Source organism: Nomascus leucogenys, chromosome 6, assembly GCF_006542625.1.
Source record: "Nomascus leucogenys isolate Asia chromosome 6, Asia_NLE_v1, whole genome shotgun sequence".
Lineage (NCBI taxonomy): Eukaryota > Metazoa > Chordata > Mammalia > Primates > Hylobatidae > Nomascus > Nomascus leucogenys.
In genome coordinates this window covers 66959588-66979994 of record NC_044386.1, presented here as the reverse complement: position 1 = coordinate 66979994, position 20407 = coordinate 66959588, and the positions used below count along the sequence as shown (strand labels likewise).

The 20407-nt window shown below is 48.1% G+C and overlaps 2 protein-coding genes across 4 annotated transcripts; one reads left to right on the top strand and one right to left on the bottom strand.

Moving 5' to 3' along the window:
- Positions 1 to 1236: 1236 nt before the first annotated feature.
- Positions 1237 to 2713, bottom strand: NOP10 (NOP10 ribonucleoprotein). The gene is made up of 2 exons (XM_012507337.2): positions 2556 to 2713; positions 1237 to 1629 (listed from the first exon to the last, which is right to left on the bottom strand). Exons 1-2 carry the CDS (start codon positions 2607 to 2609, stop codon positions 1489 to 1491), a joined length of 195 nt encoding a protein of 64 aa, XP_012362791.1. The 5' UTR covers positions 2610 to 2713; the 3' UTR covers positions 1237 to 1488.
- Positions 2714 to 2850: 137 nt separating this feature from the next.
- Positions 2851 to 19447, top strand: NUTM1 (NUT midline carcinoma family member 1). 3 transcript variants are annotated; one of them, XM_030814349.1, is made up of 8 exons: positions 2851 to 3238; positions 5495 to 5588; positions 9818 to 10526; positions 12540 to 12668; positions 15525 to 15661; positions 16162 to 16448; positions 16735 to 16851; positions 17202 to 19447. In XM_030814349.1, exons 1-8 carry the CDS (start codon positions 3233 to 3235, stop codon positions 19203 to 19205), a joined length of 3483 nt encoding a protein of 1160 aa, XP_030670209.1. In that variant the 5' UTR covers positions 2851 to 3232; the 3' UTR covers positions 19206 to 19447. The 3 variants fall into 3 exon arrangements, with proteins under 3 accessions (XP_030670209.1, XP_030670211.1, XP_030670210.1); XM_030814351.1 differs by having other exon boundaries at positions 5410 to 5588; XM_030814350.1 differs by lacking the exon at positions 5495 to 5588.
- The last annotated feature ends 960 nt before the right edge of the window (positions 19448 to 20407 follow it).

Sequence of the window (20407 nt, the reverse complement as noted above, 5' to 3'; positions counted from 1 at the left end):
GGCATGTCTTCATAAATCACATCTGTGCTAATTTAAGTTATATCTGCTTCTGGAATCTATAATTTTTAATATCATAGAAAATAAAAATTGCAGAATTAAAATACAGACTCCACAAAGCAATTTTAAAATCTGCAGCACTAGGCCGGCCAAGGTGGCTCATGCCTGTAATCCCAGCACTTTGGGAGGCCGAGGCAGGTGGATTACTTGAGGTCAGGAGTTTGAGATCAGCCTGACCAACAAGGTGAAACCCTGTTTCTACTAAAAATACAAAAATTAGCCAGGTGTGGTGGTGTGCACCTGTAGTCCCAGCTACTTGGGAGGCTGAGGTAGGAGAATAGCTTGAACCCAGGAGGCGGAGGTTGCAGTGAGCCAAGATCCCGCCACTGCACTCCAGCCTGGGGTACAAGAGCAAAACTCCATCTCAAAAAAAAATAAAAAAAGAAAGAAAGAAAGAAAGACCCAGGCCAGGTGTGGTGACTCACGCCTGTAATCCCAGCACTTTGAGGCCGAGGCGGGTGGATCACTTGAAGTGAGGAGTTTGAGACCAGCTTGGCCGACATGGTGAAACCCTGTCACTACTAAAAAAAAATACAAAAATTAGCCAGGTGTGGTGGCGTGCACCTGTAATCCCAGTTACTTGGGAAGCTGAGGCAGGAGAATTGCTTGAACCTGGGAGATGGAGGCTGTAGTCAGCCAAAGCTGCACCCCTGCACTCCAGCCTGGACAACAGATTGAGACTCTGTCTCAAAAAAAAAAAAAAAAAAAAAAAAAAAGGCCCACCACTAAATCAATTTAAGTTCAAAGATAAGTTAATCAAGGAAAAAAAAGTTAATCAAGAGAAAAATCAGACTAAACAGGTTAAGTAACTTTCTCAAAGCTATACAAAAAGCAAATACTGGTCTTCTGACTTTCAATTCACTGCCTTCTCTCTATAATATGCCTACTACTTTTTCAAGTACTCTTCCATTTTTAATGAAAATGTTATTTCAAGGGACAAGAAATTACGTAAGTGACAACAGGGGTATTTTTCAGTGAATGCTGACAGCTGTGAAAGTCTTAATCTTTCTTCCCCAATACCCTCCTATCATTAACAGCACATGACCACTCTTGCAACAGCAGGACTGAAGTTTTTCTTCCAAGTGGTATTGTTGCAACTCTCTGGGGTACTCTCCTTTATCATCTCCCTCCCTTTAAAAAAATACTGCCAATCCTTTCCTCCAATAACTCACCAAATAAGAGTTTTTCAAATCATTTTATCTTTAATAATCTTGTAGTACTTTAAAATATGACAAAAAAAAGTCAAATGTGTTCCCTTTATGGGTAATGCCACCATGATTGCCTCACACAAGCATGATCAATCACCACGAGAGACTGGATGCCAAAGAGTATGGCTGGCAAAAAGGCATCAGGGCTCACAGACTGAAGAGTTTGGTTATGGAGTGTCCGAGGGGTAACAGGCGGCAGAAGATACATCAGTTTAAGGGACCTTCAGAGGACAGGGCGCGGTTGCTGGGTCATGAGCACCTTGAAGCGTTTTTTGATGGTGATTCGGTGTCGAGAGTATTTGTCATCTGGGGAGAACCGAGCAGGATGGGCTGAGCAGGTCTGTTGTCCCATCGGGTCAAATTTCTGCTCCAGGAACACAGAATGTATGTCAGTACAGACGTGATGAAATGGGATGGGGCCAGCGCGAAAAAGGGCAAACATAAAAATACAAGACGCAATGGTCAGCTCAAAAAATTGTACAAATAAATAGAGAAATATAAAATTTTAAAAGGCCGAGCACAGTGACTCACGCCTGTAATCCCGGCATTTTGGGAGCTCGAGGCGGGAGGATGGCTTGAGGTCAGAAGTTTGAGACCAGCCTGGGCAATATGGCGAAACCTCGTCTCTACAACAAACAAACAAACAAAACCAACCAACCAAACAAAAAACCCCAAAACCAAAAATTAGCCGGGTGTGGTGGCGCACGCCTGTAATCCCAGCTACTCCGGAGGCTGAGACAGGAGGATTGTTTGAGCCCAGGAGGCGGCGGCTGCAGTGAGCCGAGACCGCGCCACTGCACTACAGCCTAGGCAACAAAGCGAGTCCCCGTCATTTAAAAAAAAAAAAAAAAAAGGAAAAGTGAGTGCAATGGCGCTATCCTGGCTCACTGCAACCTCTGCCTCCCGCGTTTAAGCGATTCTCCTGTCTCGGCCTCCCGAGTAGCTGGGATAACAGGCGCACATCGCCATGCCTGGCTAATTTTTTGTATTTTAGTAGAAACGGAGTTTCACCGTGTTGCCCAGAATGGTCTCGAACTCCTGAGCTAAGGCAATCCACCCGCCTTGGCCTCCCGAAGTACTAGGATTACAGGCGTGAGCCACTGCGCCCAGCCAAAACTTTTTTTTTTTTTTAATTAAAAAATTAGTCGCGCGCTCCCGGTTCTTCCCCCACCTCGGTTTTGGACTTTCTGGTTTCCCGCACCCAGCTAGGTAACTCCGTGTATGGCCTCACCCACTCCTCCCATCTACATTTCTCGCCATGCCTATTTACACCCTGTTTTCTCTCCTCACCTTCAGCGTATAGACTCGATCTCCCTGCTCGTTGAGGTAATACTGGAGAAACATGATCGCTCATAAGCCAGCGGTCCCAATTCGGTCCACCGCTCCGTCTGCAGTGGTCCGCCCGACCGCGTCACGTGTTCGTCAATTTCCTTCCTGCATAACCGGAAGTCTCTCTCTCCGGGCTCTCCGGAAAATGTAATCAATTTTTGCCTTATTTTCAGCTAGCCAGAAGGGGGCGCACGAGAGCAGGGCTTGGCTTGGGGCCCCACTTGCAACTTTGCAGGCTAAAACACGTGGAGTGTGCCTACTGTGTGCTAGGTACACGGCGTTAGAGGGGGGTAGGGATGGATGTGGATAGAATATTGACGTATAGAAGCCTGTCTTTGTCCAAGATACACACCCATTTCAGGAGCAGTGAGTTTTCAGTGCCTGAAGAAACAAGGGCGCCAGGATTCAGAGCCCCTTTACCCTAAGGAAGAAAGAAGAGGTTTTCTTCCCTCCCCTCTTTTACATCCAGTTCCCCTGCTCCATTTCAAAGCGTTGGCGGTAAAGAATGCATGCTGAGTATCAATATTCCTTAAAGCGAAAAGAGCGTAAAGTTATTTTATGAAACTGGTGAAGCATGTTTCAGCGGTCGAACCAAGATTTAAAGTTAGGTCCCTTCCGCAAATTCAGCGCTCTTTCTTATGGTGGTGAGTAGCTAATAATAGCGTAATAAAGTGCACCTTCTAGGAGTTTTTACAATTTTTAAAAGAATGTAGAAGTTCTCCTTATAAGACTCTCGTTTAAAGAAATGAAAATGAGAACCAAAATATCATTACAAAGATCATCATTACGCCATTATTTATGACAAAAGCATTGGAATATATATTAATTGTGTAACCAGAAAAACCTGCACTGTTTTTTTTTAAGAATATGGTTTGGCGGGGCGCGGTGGCTCACGCCTGTAATCCCAACACTGGGAGGCTGAGGCAGGCGGATTACAAGGTCAAGAGTTCGAGACCAGCCTGGCCAATCTGGCGAAACCCCGTCTCTACTAAAAATACAAAAAAATTAGCCGGGCGTGGTGGTGGGCGCCTGTAGTCCCAGCTACTTCAGAGGCTGAGGCAGGAGAATCACTTGAGCCGGGGAGGCAGAGGTTGCAGCGAGCTGAGATAGCACCACTACACTCTAGCCTGGGTGACAGAGTGACACTCTGTCTCAAAGAAAAAAAAATATGGTTTGTGGCTGGGCGCGGTGGATCACGCCTGTAATCCCCGCACTTTGGGAGGCTGAGACGGGTGGATCACAAGGTCAGGAGTTCAAGACCAGCCTGGCCAATATGGTGAAAACCCCAAAAATACAAAAATTAGTGGGGCGTGGTGGCGGGCACCTGTAGTCCCAGCTACTCGGGAGGCTGAGGCAAGAGAATCACTTGAACCCAGGAGGCGAAGGTTGCAGTGAGCCAAGATCACGCCACTGCACTCCAGCCTGGGCGACAGAGCAAGATCCTGTCTCAAAAAAAAAAAAAAAAAAGAATATGGTTTGTATTTACTTGTAGTTGCATTAAAAAATCTCTGCAAGTATTCACAAGAAACACATGATACTGGTTTCCTCTGGGATAGAGAACTTAGTTCCAGGAGAAAGGGGTAAGGGGTGGGAGGCAGACTTATTGCTATGTATTTTATTATGCAGTTTGATTTTTGAACCTTGCTAATGTATTACCTGTTAAAAATTTTGTAACGGCCGGGCACGGTGGCTCACGCCTAGTAATCCCAGCACTTTGGGAGGCTGAGGCAGGCAGATCATGAGGTCAGGAGATCGAGACTATCCTGGCTAACACAGTGAAACCCCGTCTCTACTAAAAATACAAAAAATTAGCCGGGCGTGGTGGTGGGTGCCTGTAGTCCCAGCTACTCAGGAGGGTGAGGCAGGACAATGGCATGAACCCGGAAGGCGGAGCTTGCAGTTAGAAGAGATCACGCCACTGCACTCCAGCCTGGGTGACAGAGCGAGACTCCGTTTAAAAAAAAAAAAATTTAAATCTAAGTAGTTAATTTTGTTAGAAAGGAAAATGATGATTTCAGCCTTCAGGTCTTATTAATGAAATACTCTTTAGAAAAGAGAAAAGATATCTCAGAGGAAGCAAGAAAGATGCCATGAACCCCAGGAAAGGCCTTTTGGGGGAAATCCACGTTTGCATGAAGCTGTGGCTGTAAAGGATTGTCTGGGAGTTACTGGCCTGAAATAGTCGCCAGGAACCTTAGCAGATAAATTTTATTTTTAAAATTTAAACCAAAATAATTTAACAAAAAGAAGGACTTTCTACTTTTGAAATTTTAAACTGCATGGCAGCTTTTTTATTTAGTGAGGCTTTTCAGCAAAGGGTAAGGTGTCTGTGGAGTACAGAGCCTATGTTAGTAGATTGGACAGCTTTCCAAGGAAATGATGTGCACACAGCAATCAAGCACCTTGGATCATCTAACAATTCTAATTTTAAACTTTAGTTCCCATGATCCTTAAGCGTATAGACCAATGTACTCTGAATTTAGTTCAGAAAATATAGCCATCATTGAATTAAGTCAGGGGTCTACCATCAACCTGCTGTTAATAGGAAATCAGTTACAGAACTGGCTGGGATGGAGGGACACAAAATGAGATGTGTTGGTGAAGAATCGAAGTCTGGTGAACCAAACGGTAAAACTGTAATGTGTTGGGAATCTGAGAAAGAATTTACAAATAGCCCTAAAGAGGCGAACATCAATTGTGTTGCCAAACTGTAGTTTGAAGGGAATTCCTGGTTTTTGCATACTTACTAGGACTCTTCATGGAATATCTGTCCCCACCCTCACCCCACTTTTCCCTCTCCCCTCCCCCACAGCAGAATGCCTTGAGTTCCATATTCTAGTTCTGTGTGATCTGATTTTTACCTTCCCTTCCTTGGATCCCTGTGCACCTACTGGAACCAGGTTACTCTGGGTCCTGGACCTGACTGCCTCATTCTGGAGGCTTCCAGACAGCCACGGTTAGTGCCCAAACCTGAGAGGATGGCTTCAGATGGAGGTAAGTCTGCAGGTGGTGAGGAGGATTTCTGGTACCTGCTCATATCCTTTGAAACAAGCTCTTTGGGCTGACCTAAAGGAATGTGAGGTGCTACACCCCATCAAGGGTATCACACTTGGGGAGGCTGGGGAAGGAGATTGTACCATTAAGACTAGGGGCTGGGGAAGGAAGAGGACTTCCTTAAGGGCAGATCAAGGTGTCTCTGAGGACACATGCTGAGTATAGAGAATGGATGGCAATTAGCAACTTGATTCTCTTGAACAGGGGACACTTCAGCATGTGTTTTTGTGGTGGGAGAGAGGATCAGAGGTATGTGTCTTAGGACTGGCACAGAGAGGTTTCAAGGGGGAAGGCCCAAGTTCATCTGTCTTTTTTAGGCAACTGGAGCCCGTTCTAGGATTTTGCCATGCTTGAGCTTATGAGGGGAAGGGGATGTGGAGGATGGAGGATGGGAGGGTAAGGTGGGAAAGACCTTAGTGGGAAAAGATAATCTGTAGTTATCTGTCGCAGAGAAATGCCTTCCTGAAAACTAGGCTGGAATGTATTATAAACTGCCTCTGCTCGGGCTGGGCGCAGTGGCTCACGCCTGTAATCCCAGCATTTTGAGAGGCTGAGGAGGGCGGATCACCTGAGGTCAGGAGTTCGAGACCAGCCTGACCAACATGGAGAAACCCCATCTCTATTAAAAATACAAAAAAAAAAAAATTAGCCGGGCATGGTGGCGCATGCCTGTAATCTCAGCTACTCGGGAGGCTGAGGCAGGAGAATCGCTTGAATCTGCGAGGCGGAGGTTGTGGTGAGCCAAGATCGCGCCATTGCACTCCAGCCTGGGCAACAAGAGCGAAACTCAGTCTCAAAAAAAAACAAAAAAAAACACAAAAAAACAAAACACAAAAAACAACTGCCTCTGCTCAGAGCCTCACGGCTCCTTCCAGCCCTAGAGGTGGCTTCGCTTTGAGTTCAGGAAGCAGTTTTTCCTGATTCATCTGGGCCTGGGAGGTGGGTCTTGACAGCCAGGATGAGAGCTCGGGCTTCACTGAGATGCTCTTAGTTTTTCTTCCTTTTATGGATCTCAGGCCTTCAGGCCCCTTTCATTGTGTTCTGTACTCAGTGGCATACCCTCTGCCCTCTGCTCTGTGGCTGAAATGAGTTTGAATCTGAGTTTGCTTATGTTCCATGGTCAGAATGCAGAAGTTGAGTGTTGTTAGTTTGCCAGTGGAATATTTTTTGTAAGGGGGAGGAGATTTAAGCAGGTCATATTCTACTTCTTTTTTTTTTTTTTGAGATGGAGTCTCACTGTGTCGCTTACACTGGAGTGCAGTGGTGTGATGTTAGCTCACTGCAACCTCTGCCTCCAGGGTTCGAGTGATTCTCTTTCCTCAGCCTCCTGAGCAGCTGGGATACAGGCGCCCACCACCACACCCAGCTAATTTTTGTATTTTTAGTAGAGATGGGGTTTCACCATGTTGGCCAGGCTGGTCTCCAACTCCTGACCTCAAGCGCCTGTAATCTCAGCACTTTGGGAGGCCGAGGGAGGTGGATCACTTGAGGTCAGGAGTTCGAGACCAGCCTGGCCAACATGGTGAAACCCCATCTCTACTAAAAATACAAAACTTAGCTGGGCACGGTGGCACCCGCCTGTAATCCCAGCTACTCGGGAGGCTGAGGCAGGAGAATCGCTTGAACCCAGGAGGCCGCAGAGGTTGCAGTTAGCTGAAATTGTGCCACTGCTCTCCAGCCTAGGTGACAGAGACTCTGCCTCGGAAAAAAGAAAAAAAAAAGTCCTAGGAGACACAGGTTCTGATTAATTAAGTACACATTTGTATACTTATCCTTGGTCTTTTTGACTAGAGTCCACATAGCCCCTCCTTAGCTGGAACTGTGACAATGAAGGACTATGTTGTCCTTTCCTTAGCACCTAGCTCAGTGCCTTGTTTCTAGTGAGCCCTACATTTCTGATGTTAGGAGCTCCAGGTAGAAGGACCACAGATAGTCTGCATCGCCAAACATGTCCAGCAGTTACTTAAAGATCTGGAAACTTCTCTCCCCACACCGCCCTCCCCTCACTCATTTCCTTGTCCTTATCTAATCCTCTCTAATTATTACTGGCTGTTATACAACAACATTTCTGGGAACCAAACATCCAATCCCCGTATCCTCTCCTGGGAACAGTACTTCTGTGAGTGGTGGCAGAGGCCACAGAACAGCTGGGAGAAAGCAGGGTTCAGGTGGTTTGAATCTTTTGTTTGGAATAGGTGAGCATAGGAGATGTACATGTAATGCTGGGTGGAATGTGTTTTGGGATATCTGAGCTTCATGGGTCCTAGAGTCACTGCTCCTGCTTGTAGATTGAATCTTTCTTCTGTTGTTTTAGGTTAAGAGAGATTTATAAGAAGCAACAGGAAAAGGAAAAGGAGGAGGGAATGAGCCAATAATATTTTTGAAAGTGCCTCCTTCTCAAAGGCCTTGTGGATGCCTCAAGAGGGGCTGGAACTTACTGTGGACTAGTTCCCTTACTGCACTGAGCCTGCTGTGGGCTGTTTTCCCTGCAGATCAGGTGTCAACCCAATTCTGTATCTTAGTAAACAGCCTATGGAGAGGCTGGAGAGGTCTGCCAGGAATTTTCTTAGAGAAGCACTTAGGGGGCCGGGCGCAGTGGCTCACGCCTGTAATCCCAACACTTTAGGAGGCCGAGGCGGGTGGATTACCTGAGGTCAGGTTTTCGAGACCAGCCTGGCCAACATGGCATAAACCCTGTATCTACTAAAACTACAAAAATTAGCTGGATGTGGTGGTTCGCACCTGTAATCCCAGCTACTTGGGGGGCTGAGGCAGGAGAATCACTTGGACCCAGGAGGCGGAGGTTGCAGTGAGCTAAGATCGTGCTACTGCACTCCAGAATGGGCCACAGAGCAAGACTCCATCTAAAAAAAAAAAAAAAAAAGCAGCACGTAGAGGCTGGGCTTGTCTCTTCTTGGCAGATAGGGGTCTGTGTGTCTTGCTGAAAAAGAAGCAACTTCTTTAATGCAGTCCTCAACGAGAAGTAAGATCAAAATCACTTGGGGGACATTTGCAAACTACGCAAGTTCCCCATCCATATCCCCTCTTTCACCTGTTGAGAATCAGTGCTTTGAGTCTTCGCGTCTAAAGAGGAACTCAGATAGGGTGTGGCGGCTCACACCTGTTATCTCTGCACTTTGGAAGGCTGAGGCAGGAGGATCACTTGAGGCCAGGAGTCTGAGCCTAGCCTAGGCAACATAGCGAGACCCCATCTCTACAATTTTTTTTTTTTTTTTGAACAGAGTTTTCCTTTGTCATCCAGGCTGGAGTACAGAGGTACAATCTCAGCTCACTGCAGCCTCAACTTCTTGGGCTCAAGAGATCCTCCCACCCCGGCCCCCCAAGTAGTTGGGACTACAGGTGCATGCCACTGCACCTGGCTTATTTTTGTATTTTTAGTAGAGACAGGGTTTTGTCATGTTGTCCAGGCTGGTCTCAAACTCCTGGACTCAAGCAATCCTTCCACCTTGGCCTCCCAAACTGCTGGGATTACAGACGTGAGCCACCGTGCCTGGCCTCTACAAAAAATTTCAAAAATAAAGGAGGAATTTGCCTGTAATCCCAGCACTTTGGGAGGCTGAGGCAGGCGGATCACGAGGTCAGGAGATCGAGACCATCCTGGCTAACACGGTGAAACCCTGTCTCTATTAAAAATACAAAAAATTAGCCGGGTGTGGTGGCTGGCGTCTGTAGTCCCAGCTACTCGGGAGGCTGAGGCAGGAGAATGGTGTGAACCCAGGAGGCGGAGATTGTAGCGAGCCGAGATTGTGCCACTGTACTCCAGCCTGGGTGACAGAGCGAGACTCCATCGCAAAAAATAAAAATAAAAATAAACGGATCACGAGGTCAGGAGATCGAGACCACGATGAAACCCCGTCTCTACTAAAAATACAAAAAAAATTAGCCGGGCGGGTGGCGGGCGCCTGTAGTCCCAGCTACTCGGAGAGGCTGAGGCAGGAGAATGGCGTGAACCCGGGAGGCGGAGCTTGCAGTGAGCCGAGATTGCGCCACTGCACTCTAGCCTGGGCGACAGAGCGAGACTCCGTCTCAAAAAAAAAAAAAAAAAAAATTAAAAAAAAATTTTTTTAATTAAAAAATGGGGAATTCAGATGGCTAACTCTGGTCTTCTTTTCTCCTACTCTATTTCTTCTTTTTCTTTGTCTCAACAGCATCTGCATTGCCGGGACCGGATATGAGCATGAAACCTAGTGCCACCCCGTCTCCATCCCCTGCACTTCCCTTTCTCCCACCAACTTCTGGCTCACCAGACCACCCACCCGGGGAGCCACCTCCACAGCCCATCATGCCTTCAGTATTCTCTGCAGACAACCCTCTGATGCTCTCTGCTTTCCCCAGCTCACCGTTGGTGACAGGGGACGGGGGCCCTTGCCTCAGTGGGGCTGGGGCTGGCAAGGTCATTGTCAAAGTCAAGACAGAAGGGGGATCAGCTGAGCCCTCTCAAACTCAGAACTTTATCCTTACTCAGACTGCCCTCAATTCGATTTCCCCGGGCACTCCCTGTGGGGGCCTTGAGGGTCCTGCACCTCCATTTGTGACAGCATCTAATGTGAAGACCATTCTGCCCTCTAAGGTTGTTGGTGTCAGCCAGGAGGGCCCTCCAGGCCTTCCGCCTCAGGCTCCACCACCAGTTGCTCAACTGGTCCCCATTGTGCCGCTGGAAAAAGCTTGGCCAGGGCTACATGGAACAACCGGGGAAGGAGGTCCTGCAGCCACTCTATCCAAGCCTTCACTAGGTGACCGCTCCAAAATTTCCAAGGACGTTTATGAGAACTTCCGTCGATGGCAGCGTTACAAAGCCTTGGCCCAGAGGCACCTATCCCAGAGTCCTGACACAGAAGCTCTTTCCTGTTTTCTTATGTAAGTGGGGAGACCTTAGATTAATTATTCTAGGGCTTTTAAATAAGGAGAACTTTGGAGTGAACGTAGTAGTTTAGGCTATTTAGGAATACTCGAGGGAAGGTCATGAGGGCAATGGAGATGCTCTGAGAACGAAAAACGTATTAATAATAATAATCAGCCTCTTAACCCACTTCCTGGTTTATAACAACCTTTCAGGTGTCTTATCTTAAGTGATCCTCCCAACACTGTGAGTTCAGGCAAGCCTTCCTCTGGCAGTCTTCATTTACAGATAAGAAGACTGAAACCAAGGACCAGTGATGGAACTTAGGTCTCTCACTCTAAGTGCCAGAGTCCTCCCCCTGTTCTATTTTACTACCTTTTGACATTGAGTCAGAACTATCCAAACTAGCCAGGATGAGTGCTGGACCCTGACTCAGGGCCCCGGGTGGCATGGGGGACAGTGTGTGCTGCTCCCTCTACTCATTTTATTCAGGAGAATTCACGTTGAAATAGGGTGGTGGGTAGAGCTTGCTTAGTGGTCAAGGGCATGGGCTCTACCACTCACTAGATTTGTGATCCTGGGCAGGACATTTAACATCTTTGCCCTCAGTTTTCTCAGTTAAAAAGGGGGATAACTATACCTAATTCACAGAGTTGCTGAGAAGATTAAATGGGTTAATATACGTGAAGTCCTTGGCACAGAGAATGTTTCATTAAGTGTCAACTATTTTATTATTATCATAAAAAGGCAATCTAGAAGAGGAAAAGAACTCGCAAAAGGTCAAAACGTCCTTGCTTAAGAGCGAGTGTGTGTTTAGCCAAGGAGCCCGGGGTCCTAGGCTGTTTTGTTTACAGAACAGTCATTCCTCAGCTGGGGAATAGTCTTCCCTTCCCACCCAGACCCACTGTCCCTCTCAACTGCCCTGTGCCCTCAGCATTTTGTGTAAGCCGCTATATAACATATACCACATTTTATTGCTTTAAACAAATGTACATGGTGCTCTTCCAGTGGCTGAACTCCTAAAGGAATCTCCCCCTCTACCCCAAACTTGGAGCAAATGAATCAAGATGTTCCCCCAAAGTCCTAGATGTACAGCATCTTCAGACTCCCTGCTTTCTCAAGGCAGATCTGAGTTTGCTCTTGGAGGCTAGCAGGCTAAATTTCGAAATCTTGAACCACTGTGGGCTCTCAAGGTTTGCATGGGATCCATTTGCTTTGGGTCCTGGCCTGCTTGTGCTTCACACTCACGGGCTCTGGGCAGGGTCTTCCACAAAAGGCAGTCCAGACCACTGCAACATGGGAAGCTCCTAAAATGCTCAGCTGTGGGATCCTGGGGAGCTGCAATTTGGTTATAATGAGCTTCCCCAAGCGATTCTGATGCACAATAATGTCTGAGGACTCCAAGGGAGTCAGAGAGACAAAAATGAAGCCCTTGCTTTAGGCTGGGCTGTTGATTTCTTCTGGATTAGAAAGGGCTCAAGAGCCCTCTAGAAGTGGGGGTCTAGCATTGGCATTTGACTGTTGGGGGTATCTGGAAACAGACTGAAAAACCAATAAATAAAAACACCACATGACCTTTAATTAGAGATTCCTTTGGGGTTAGCAAATGCCTTTAAAGAAAAAATGCAAGAGCCTTTGGACAAGGTTAAACATACTTTATAGCAAATCCCATTCATTTAATAACACGAGTCCTCCCTTTCTAATAATTAATTGAGGATGGCACTGTGAGAATTAGGGGTGGTAGTTGCCGTTGGTTTTAAAAGGTGGGGAGAAGAATTGTCTGTTTGATTTTATATTAGTTGTAAATTTCAACAGGAAGAGGGGCGAGTATGGTAAATGAATGGATGGGAGGTTGAGCGTCTGTAAGTCTAATCAGAAGTGGGACATGACAGGGCCTGAGGGGCACAATAGATTTGATGAGGGGCACAATAGATTTGATGAGGGGCAGGGGATGTGTTATTGAGGTAGGTGTCAGGGCAGGTGGATGGGAGCACACTTTTAGAATGTGACTGACCCAATGGGGGTTTTAGCCCAGTGCTTCGTTCCCTGGCCCGGCTGAAGCCCACTATGACCCTGGAGGAGGGACTGCCATTGGCTGTGCAGGAGTGGGAGCACACCAGCAACTTTGACCGGATGATCTTTTATGAGATGGCGGAAAGGTGAGTTCGATGAACCCTCATTCTCCTGAGGGAGGCTGTGTGGCTGAGAGCAGTAGGGGCAGCGGAGAGGCTCGTGTGGGGGTGATTATCAAAAGCCATGTTAGGACGGGGCGCGGTGGCTCACGCCTGTAATCCCACCACTTTGGGAGGCCGAGGCGGGTGGATCACCTGAGGTCAGGAGTTCGAGAACAGCCTGTCTAACATGGTGAAACCCCGTCTCTACTAAAAAAAAAAAAAAAATACAAAAATTAGCCAGGCACGGTGGCACGTGCCTGTAGTTCCAGCTACTCGGGAGGCTGAGGCAGGAGAATCGCTTGAACCAGGGAGGTGGAGGTTTCCGTGAGCTGAGATCACGCCACTGCACTCCAGCATGGGTGATAGAGCAAAACTCCGTTTCAAAAAAAAAAAAGGGATGTTAGGCTAGGTGTGTGCTTGTAGTCCCAGCTACTCCAGAGGCTAAGGTGGGAGGATAGTTTGGGTCCAGTAGTTCAAGACCAGCCTGGACAACATAGCGAGACCTCATCTCAAAAAAAAAAAAGAAAGAAAAGCGAGGGGAGGAGGGGTGTACACTAGGATGGCAGTTTCCTGGATCCTTGCTTCTTCCTCCACCACCTTGACTCTTGGGTTTTTCTATCCTATTTCTTCTTGAAAGCTCCCCCCTCACCAGATCCTGAATCTGTATAGGAACCTGGATATTGTAGGTCTTAGGATGGGATTGGACCCCATTAGGTATAGAAATTTCATGCTGAAGGGACCTAGCAATGAGGAGGTATGCTCTACCAGCAGGTTCTTTTCTCTTCTCACTGACTTGGTAGCAAGTGGCTATTGATACAGAACTTCAGGACCACTCCTCCATTGGAAATAGTGGCACAGAAAATCCCTTTCTGCCTTTATCCCAGGGAGGGGCTGGTTCTGGAAGGGCCGGGGAAAGCCAGTGTCCTGGATGCCCAAAGTTATCTCCTGGCTCTTATTCTATTTCTCTATAATATCTTTGATTAAAAAAAAAAAAAAGGCTGGGCGTGGTGGCTGCCGCCTGTAATCTGAGCACTTTGGGAGGCTGAGGCAGGCGGATCACCTGAGATCGGGAGTTCGAGACCAGGCTGACTAACATGGAGAAACCCCATCTCTACTAAAAATACAAAATTAGCCAGGCATGGTAGCGCATGCCTGTAATCCCAGCTACTCAGGAGGCTGAGGCAGGAGAATCGCTTGAACTCAGGAAGCAGAGGTTGCTGTGAGCCGAAATTGTGCCATTGCACTCCAGCCTCGGCAACAAGAGCGAAACTCTGTCTCAAAAAAAAAAAAAAGAAAGGAAAAACTCAGAAAAATGAATGAATTTTTCCAAGCTTAGCTTCCACTTACTCTCTCCCAAAACCTTTTGGACCCATGCTTCCTAGATTTACCTTTCCAAGAATCCCATCCCAGTCTCAGGACTCTGGGATCTCACATTGTTTCCTGGTAGGAACTGCCTTGAATTCTTTGTGGTTGTAGGCAGGGGCAAATGAGGTCTTGAGGAGGATCCCACTGTGAGATTCCCACCAGGCTGTTGCATAGGCCTGATTAAATTAAACAAGCCTATATTAAGCACTGCTGTGTACAATCGATGAAGCTGGGTGAGATAGGTATGGAAAAGAAGTGAGGCCGGGCACATTGGCTCACACCTGTAATCCCAGCATTTTGGGAGGGCGAGGCAGGCGGATCATGAAGTCAAGAGATCGAGACCATCCTGGCTAACACAGTGAAACCCCTTCTCTACTAAAATCCAAAAAAAAAAAAAAAAAACAGCCAGGCGTGGTGGCACGCACCTGTAGTCCCAGCTACTCAGGAGACTGAGGCAGGAGAATCACTTGAACCTGGGAGGCAGAGGTTGCAGTGAGCTGAGATTGGGCCACTGCACTTCATCCTGGGCGACAGAGTAAGACTCTGTCTCAAAAACAAAAACAAAAACAAAAGCAAGTAGTGAAAGCCCTGGCTCTGTCCAAGAGAAGTTTACAAGCTCTAGATCATTCTTAACTTTTTTTTTTTTTTTTTTTGAGACAAAGTCTCACACTGTTGCCAGGGCTGGAGTGCAATGGCATGATCTCGGCTCACTGCAACCTCTGCCTCCTGGGTTCAAGTGATTCTCCTGCCTAAGCCTCCTGAGTAGCTGGGATTATAGGCGCCCACCAACACATGAGGCTAATTTTGTGTATTTTTAGTAGAGACGGGGTTTCACTATGTTGGCCAGGCTGGTCTCAAACTCCTGACTTCATGATCCACCCGCCTCGGCCTCCCAAAGTGCCGGGGTTACAGGCGTGAGCCACTGCGCCTGGCCTTATTCTTTACTTTTTAAAAATTTTCTTGAGGCAGGATCTCACTCTGTTGCCCAGGCTGGAGTGCAGTGACACTGTCATGGCTCACTGCAGCCTTCACCTCCTGAGCTCAAGCGATCCTCCCACCTCAGCCCCAAAATAGCTGTGACTAGACGCGTGTCACCACTGTTGGCTAATTTCTTTTGTAGAGATGGGTTTTTGCCATGTTACCCAGGTTGGTCTCAAACTCTTGGGCTCAAGCAATCTGCCCACCTCAACCTCCCAAAGTGTTGGGTTTATAGGCATGAGCCACCCCACCTGGCCATTCATTTTCTTAAGCTTCCTAAGTGATGACTATAGGGGAAGGAACTATGTGCTGAGCTCCTGAAGTTTCCCTGGAAATATAATTAAGCCACCTGTGACCACCCTCCTGGGTGACATGACTTAGGCAGACTTTGCCTGCTTAAGAGCACTTCCTTTCTTAGCCATGCTTGGCTGTCGTCTGGATTTCTGATGGGTCTGGTCTCCTTCTTAGCATTGCCTATGCCTTTCTCACCCTCTGCAGGTTCATGGAGTTTGAGGCTGAGGAGATGCAGATTCAGAACACACAGCTGATGAATGGGTCTCAGGGCCTGTCTCCTGCAACCCCTTTGAAACTTGATCCTCTAGGGCCCCTGGCCTCTGAGGTTTGCCAGCAGCCAGGTGAGGCTACACAATTTTGACAGGAGCCGTGGGCCAAAGGCTCAAAGGGATGCGTACAGAAGCCGGTCACAGATTAGAGAAGGCATGGCCCAGGCTCTGCCACTTTCCCTCTGGAGAGTGGCATTTGATATTACAAACAGACCACCCCATAGGAGGCTGGGTTCTCAGGTTCCTTTTGCCCTGAACTAGGTATTGATCTTGGTGAAGTAAACTAACTACTCTCACCGAGACTCTAAATTCAGCACATAATACCTCATCTGCCTAAGAAATGGGGGCTGGATCAGGGGGTTTCTTGGAATTTCAGGGATTCCAAAATTCCTCATACAGTGATTCTTAGACCCTCTAGGTCCTAAATCTCCCATGGCTGGTGCTTTTTCAGGTTGGCCCAATCCAGCCTGGAACCATTTCAATGTACCCAGATTGCTGACCTTACAGAGCTGGGAGGCAGAAGCTGTAGTTTCTGTGCTACTTCCCATTCTCCTGTTCATCTCTTCCCTTAGTGTACATTCCGAAGAAGGCAGCCTCCAAGACACGGGCCCCCCGCCGGCGTCAGCGTAAAGCCCAGAGACCTCCTGTTCCTCAGGCACCCAAGGAAATCCCACCAGAAGCTGTGAAGGAGTATATTGACATCATGGAAGGGCTGGAGGGGACTCACTTGGCCACTGGGGAGTCAGATGGAAAAGAAGATGAAGAAGGGCAGCAGCAGGAGGAGGAAGGGATGTATCCAGATCCAGGTCTCCTGAGCTACATCAATGAGCTGTGTTCTCAGAAGGTCTTTGTCTCCAAGGTGAGCTGGGCCTGCACATCTGGTTTCTAGCAGATCCTTGGGGTGGGTACTCCCGGGAACTAATGCTCTGGGGTTTGTCCAGTGTAGTAGGACTTAGGTTTTATTCTATAACTGAGTAATGTGCGTGCATCCATCATCATGAGAATGTGTGTAGCCGGTGGTGGTCAGTTTACAATACCAGAGGGGTAAGAGGGGACAGTTGGGGAGCTCATGGTTTCTTCTGTAAAGCCCCTTGTTTCACAGGTTACCTGCTTACAGACATATCGCTTTTCCTTCTGTTATCCAGGTGGAGGCTGTCATTCACCCTCAATTTCTGGCAGATCTGCTGTCCCCAGAAAAACAGAGAGATCCCTTGGCCTTAATTGAGGAGCTAGAGCAAGAAGAAGGACTCACTCTTGCCCAGGTAAAACTGGGGTATAGGAAATATGAGAAGAAGAAGCTTGCAAGATTTTATCTAACCCTACACTGTCATGGGTGATATGGCTCTAGAGATGAACAGCTTCAGGATTGGGCTTCAGGTGCAGAATGAGTAGGTAGAAGGCTATGAAAACACAGGAAATGAGAATGTAAGGGCTCAAAGCATGGGAATAAGGCACAAGAAGGTGGGAAAGAGCTGCAGTATCTGTCTTTGCTACCATCGCTTAAACTACTTGCTTGCCTTCCTTGCCCTGCCCAAATACCATCTTGTGCCACCCATTCAGCCACCTCTTTCACAACCATGTATAGAACTGATTATTTGTCCATTTCTTCCAGCTGGTCCAGAAGCGACTCCTGGCCTTGGAAGATGAGGAAGATGCAGAGGTGCCTCCAACTTACAGTGGAGCTCAGTTGGACTCAAGTCCTTCTGTTTCTGATGAGGATGAAGATGGGGATGGGCGGCTTCGGCCTTCACCTGGGCTTCAGGGGGCTGGGGGCGCCGTTTGCCTTGGGAAGATTTCTTCCTCAGGAAAACAGGCAAGAGAAGTGCATGGTGGGCAGGAGCAAGCCCTAGATAGCCCCAGAGGGAAGCACAGGGATGGGAACACTCTGCCATCCCGCAGCAGATGGGACCTGCAGCCAGAACTTGCAGCTCCACAGGGAACTCCGGGACCCTTGGGTGTGGAGAGGAGAGGGTCTGGGAAGGTTATAAACCAGGTATCTCTACATCAGGATGGCCATCTAGGAGGCGCTGGGCCTCCTGGGCACTGCCTGGTAGCTGGTAGGACTTCAGAGTCTCTGCCCCTTTGTTGGCAGGAAGGCTTCCAGCCCGAGAGCACTCCCAGTTTGGATGGTGGACTTGCAGAGCTGGCTCCTCTGCAAGGACAAGGGTTAGAAAAGCAAGTCCTGGGATTGCAGAAAGGACAACAAACAGGGGGTCATGGAGTGCTTCCTCAAGGGAAGGAGCCTTTAGCAGTGCCCCGGGAAGGCTCTTCAGGAGCCATGTGGGGAGATGACAGAGGTACCCCCATGGCTCAGAGTTATGATCAGAATCCTTCCCCTAGAGCAGCTGGGGAGAGGGACGAAGTCTGTCTCAGCCCAGGACTTTGGCTGAGCAGTGAGATGGATGCTGTAGGCTTGGAACTGCCCATACAAATAGAGGAGGTCATAGAGAGCTTTCAAGTTGAGGAGTGTGTAACTGAGTATCAGGAAGGCTGCCAGGGACTGGGATCCAGGGGCAACATTTCCTTGGGTCCTGGAGAAACCATAGTACCTGGGGATACAGAGAGCAGTGTGATTCCCTGTGGAGGCACAGTTGCGGCAGCTGCCCTAGAAAAGAGAAACTATTGCAGCTTGCCAGGACTTCTGAGGGCCAACAGCCCAACCTCGAGGTCCAAAGAAAATCAAGAACAGAGCCGTAAAACCATAGGGGATCCCAGTGATCTGTGGGCAGAAGGTTGCTTCCCATTGCAGGAAAGTGGTGGTTCCACACTAGTGTCTTCCAAAGAAACCCTTCCGCCCACATGCCAAGGCAATCTCCTTATCATGGGGACTGAGGATGCCCCCTCCTTGCCTGAAGCCAGCCAAGAGGCAGGGAGCAGAGGCAATTCCTTTTCTCCTCTGTTGGAAACCATAGAACCGGTCAACATACTAGATGTTAAAGATGACTGTGGCCTCCAACTAAGGGTCAGCGAGGACACCTGCCCACTGAATGTTAATTCTTATGACCCCCAAGGAGAAGGCAGGGTGGATCCTGATCTGTCCAAGCCTAAAAACCTTGCTCCTTTACAAGAGAGTCAGGAGTCTTTCACAACTGGGACTCCCAAAGCAACATCTTCTCACCAGGGTCTTGGAAGCACTTTCCCTAGATGGGGAACAAGGGATACCATAGTTCTGAGAGAAACTTCTGTTAGTAAAACACGCAGGTCAGCAGACAGGGCCAAAGGAAAGGAGAAAAAGAAGAAGGAAGCAGAGGAAGAAGATGAGGAACTCTCCAACTTTGCTTACCTCTTGGCCTCTAAACTTAGCCTCTCACCAAGGGGGCATCCTCTCAGTCCTCACCATGCCTCAGGAGGTCAGGGCAGCCAGAGAGCATCCCACCTGCTCTCTGCTGGGGCAAAAGACCCCAGCAAACCTCCATATCCTGTTGCCAAGTCTGGGAAGCGAGCTCTAGCTGGAGGTCCAGCCCCTACTGAAAAGAGACCCCACTCAGGAGCTCAACTTGGGGTCCCCAGGGAGAAACCCCTAGCTCTGGGAGTAGTTCGACCCTCACAGCCTCGTAAAAGGCGGAGTGACAGTTTTGTTACGGGCAGAAGGAAGAAACGACGTCGTAGCCAGTAGGGAGCAGCCGGACCATCTGACCCCACTTGCCAGTCCCTAAAGGTGGGTACCCCAGAGTAGATTCCACCCCTGCTGCCCACCAGTGGAGAATCCCGATGTTGAATCTCATCCCAATGTTGTTTTGTTGTTCTGCAAAAGTGGCAAGCATGGAAAGAGAGGTCAGACTGGCTAGGCTGCAGGGGGAATTACCTTTGGAAGGAGCTATATAGAAAAAAAATGAATAAAGTGTTTTTGTTGGAAAATGCTCTCAGAGTGCCCTTTTTCTGTACTCGTGTCTTTGCTGCTAGATAGGGTAAGATGCTATGAAGAAAGGCTGTAGGGGTAGTCTTAGATTCTACAAATCCATAAATCTTACCTTGACTCCCTGCAGCCTCCTCCTGGCAACAGACTGGCTCTCAGGCTGTGATAAGTCTCCAAACTGAGGAATCTCCAATGATCACTTTATACATCCCCTCTTCACAAGCCTGGACTTGGTGTCAGGAAGGCTTATCTGGGCATCTTATAATTATCTGCCTCCCTTTAAGTCTATAGATAGAACAGAAAGATGCTTTTCTACCTGTTAGATCTCTGAGATAGAGATCTAATTTTCTTTCTTCTTTTTTTGAGACAGGGTCTTGTTCTGTAGCCTAAGCTACAGAGTGCAGTAGCCTAACAATGGCTCATTGCAGCCTCAACCCCCCGGGCTTAGACAATCCTCCCAGCTTAGCCTCCCAAGTAGCTGGGACTACAGGTGTGCACCAGCATGTCCAGGTAATTTTTCTATTTTTTTTTTTTTTGTAGAGGCGGGGTTTCACCATAGCATCCAGGCTGGTCTTGAACTCCTGAACTCAAGCCATCTGCCTGCCCCAACCTCCCCAAGTGCTGGGATTACAGGCATGAGCTACCATGCCCAGCCTAATTTTCTAATTGTCCATAATTGTGTCTCTAGGGGGCCTTGTTTTCTTCCTTGAAAAGAGGCTGAACAGAAAGGACTTCAGTGTCTTTACTCATCTTGTGTCAGAGAAACCCTCCTGCACGGCTGGTCTGACCTGCAGGGAGGAGGCTGGTTCCTTACTGACACAGCTCCTTGCTTCCACTAGGGGTGATAGAATCAAGTCTCAGTAGGATTATTAAATATGGAATGGTAGCAAGCTATTTTTTCATCTTTAATGAGGACAGAGCAAGAGGGAATGGGCTGAAAAGAGGTTCACGAGGAAGTCTGT

What these genes read in the sequence shown, in the direction of transcription:
- NOP10 (XM_012507337.2), bottom strand. Translation starts at nt 2,609, where the DNA reads ATGTTTCTCCAGTATTACCTCAACGAGCAGGGAGATCGAGTCTATACG. An exon ending in ATCGAGTCTATACGCTGAAG is followed by an intron (nt 1,630 to 2,555) that starts GTGAGGAGAGAA and finishes TTCCTGGAGCAG; the next exon opens with AAATTTGACCCGATGGGACA.
- NUTM1 (XM_030814349.1), top strand. An exon ending in GCTCTTTCCTGTTTTCTTAT is followed by an intron (nt 10,527 to 12,539) that starts GTAAGTGGGGAG and finishes TGGGGGTTTTAG; the next exon opens with CCCAGTGCTTCGTTCCCTGG. An exon ending in AGAAGGTCTTTGTCTCCAAG is followed by an intron (nt 16,449 to 16,734) that starts GTGAGCTGGGCC and finishes TCTGTTATCCAG; the next exon opens with GTGGAGGCTGTCATTCACCC.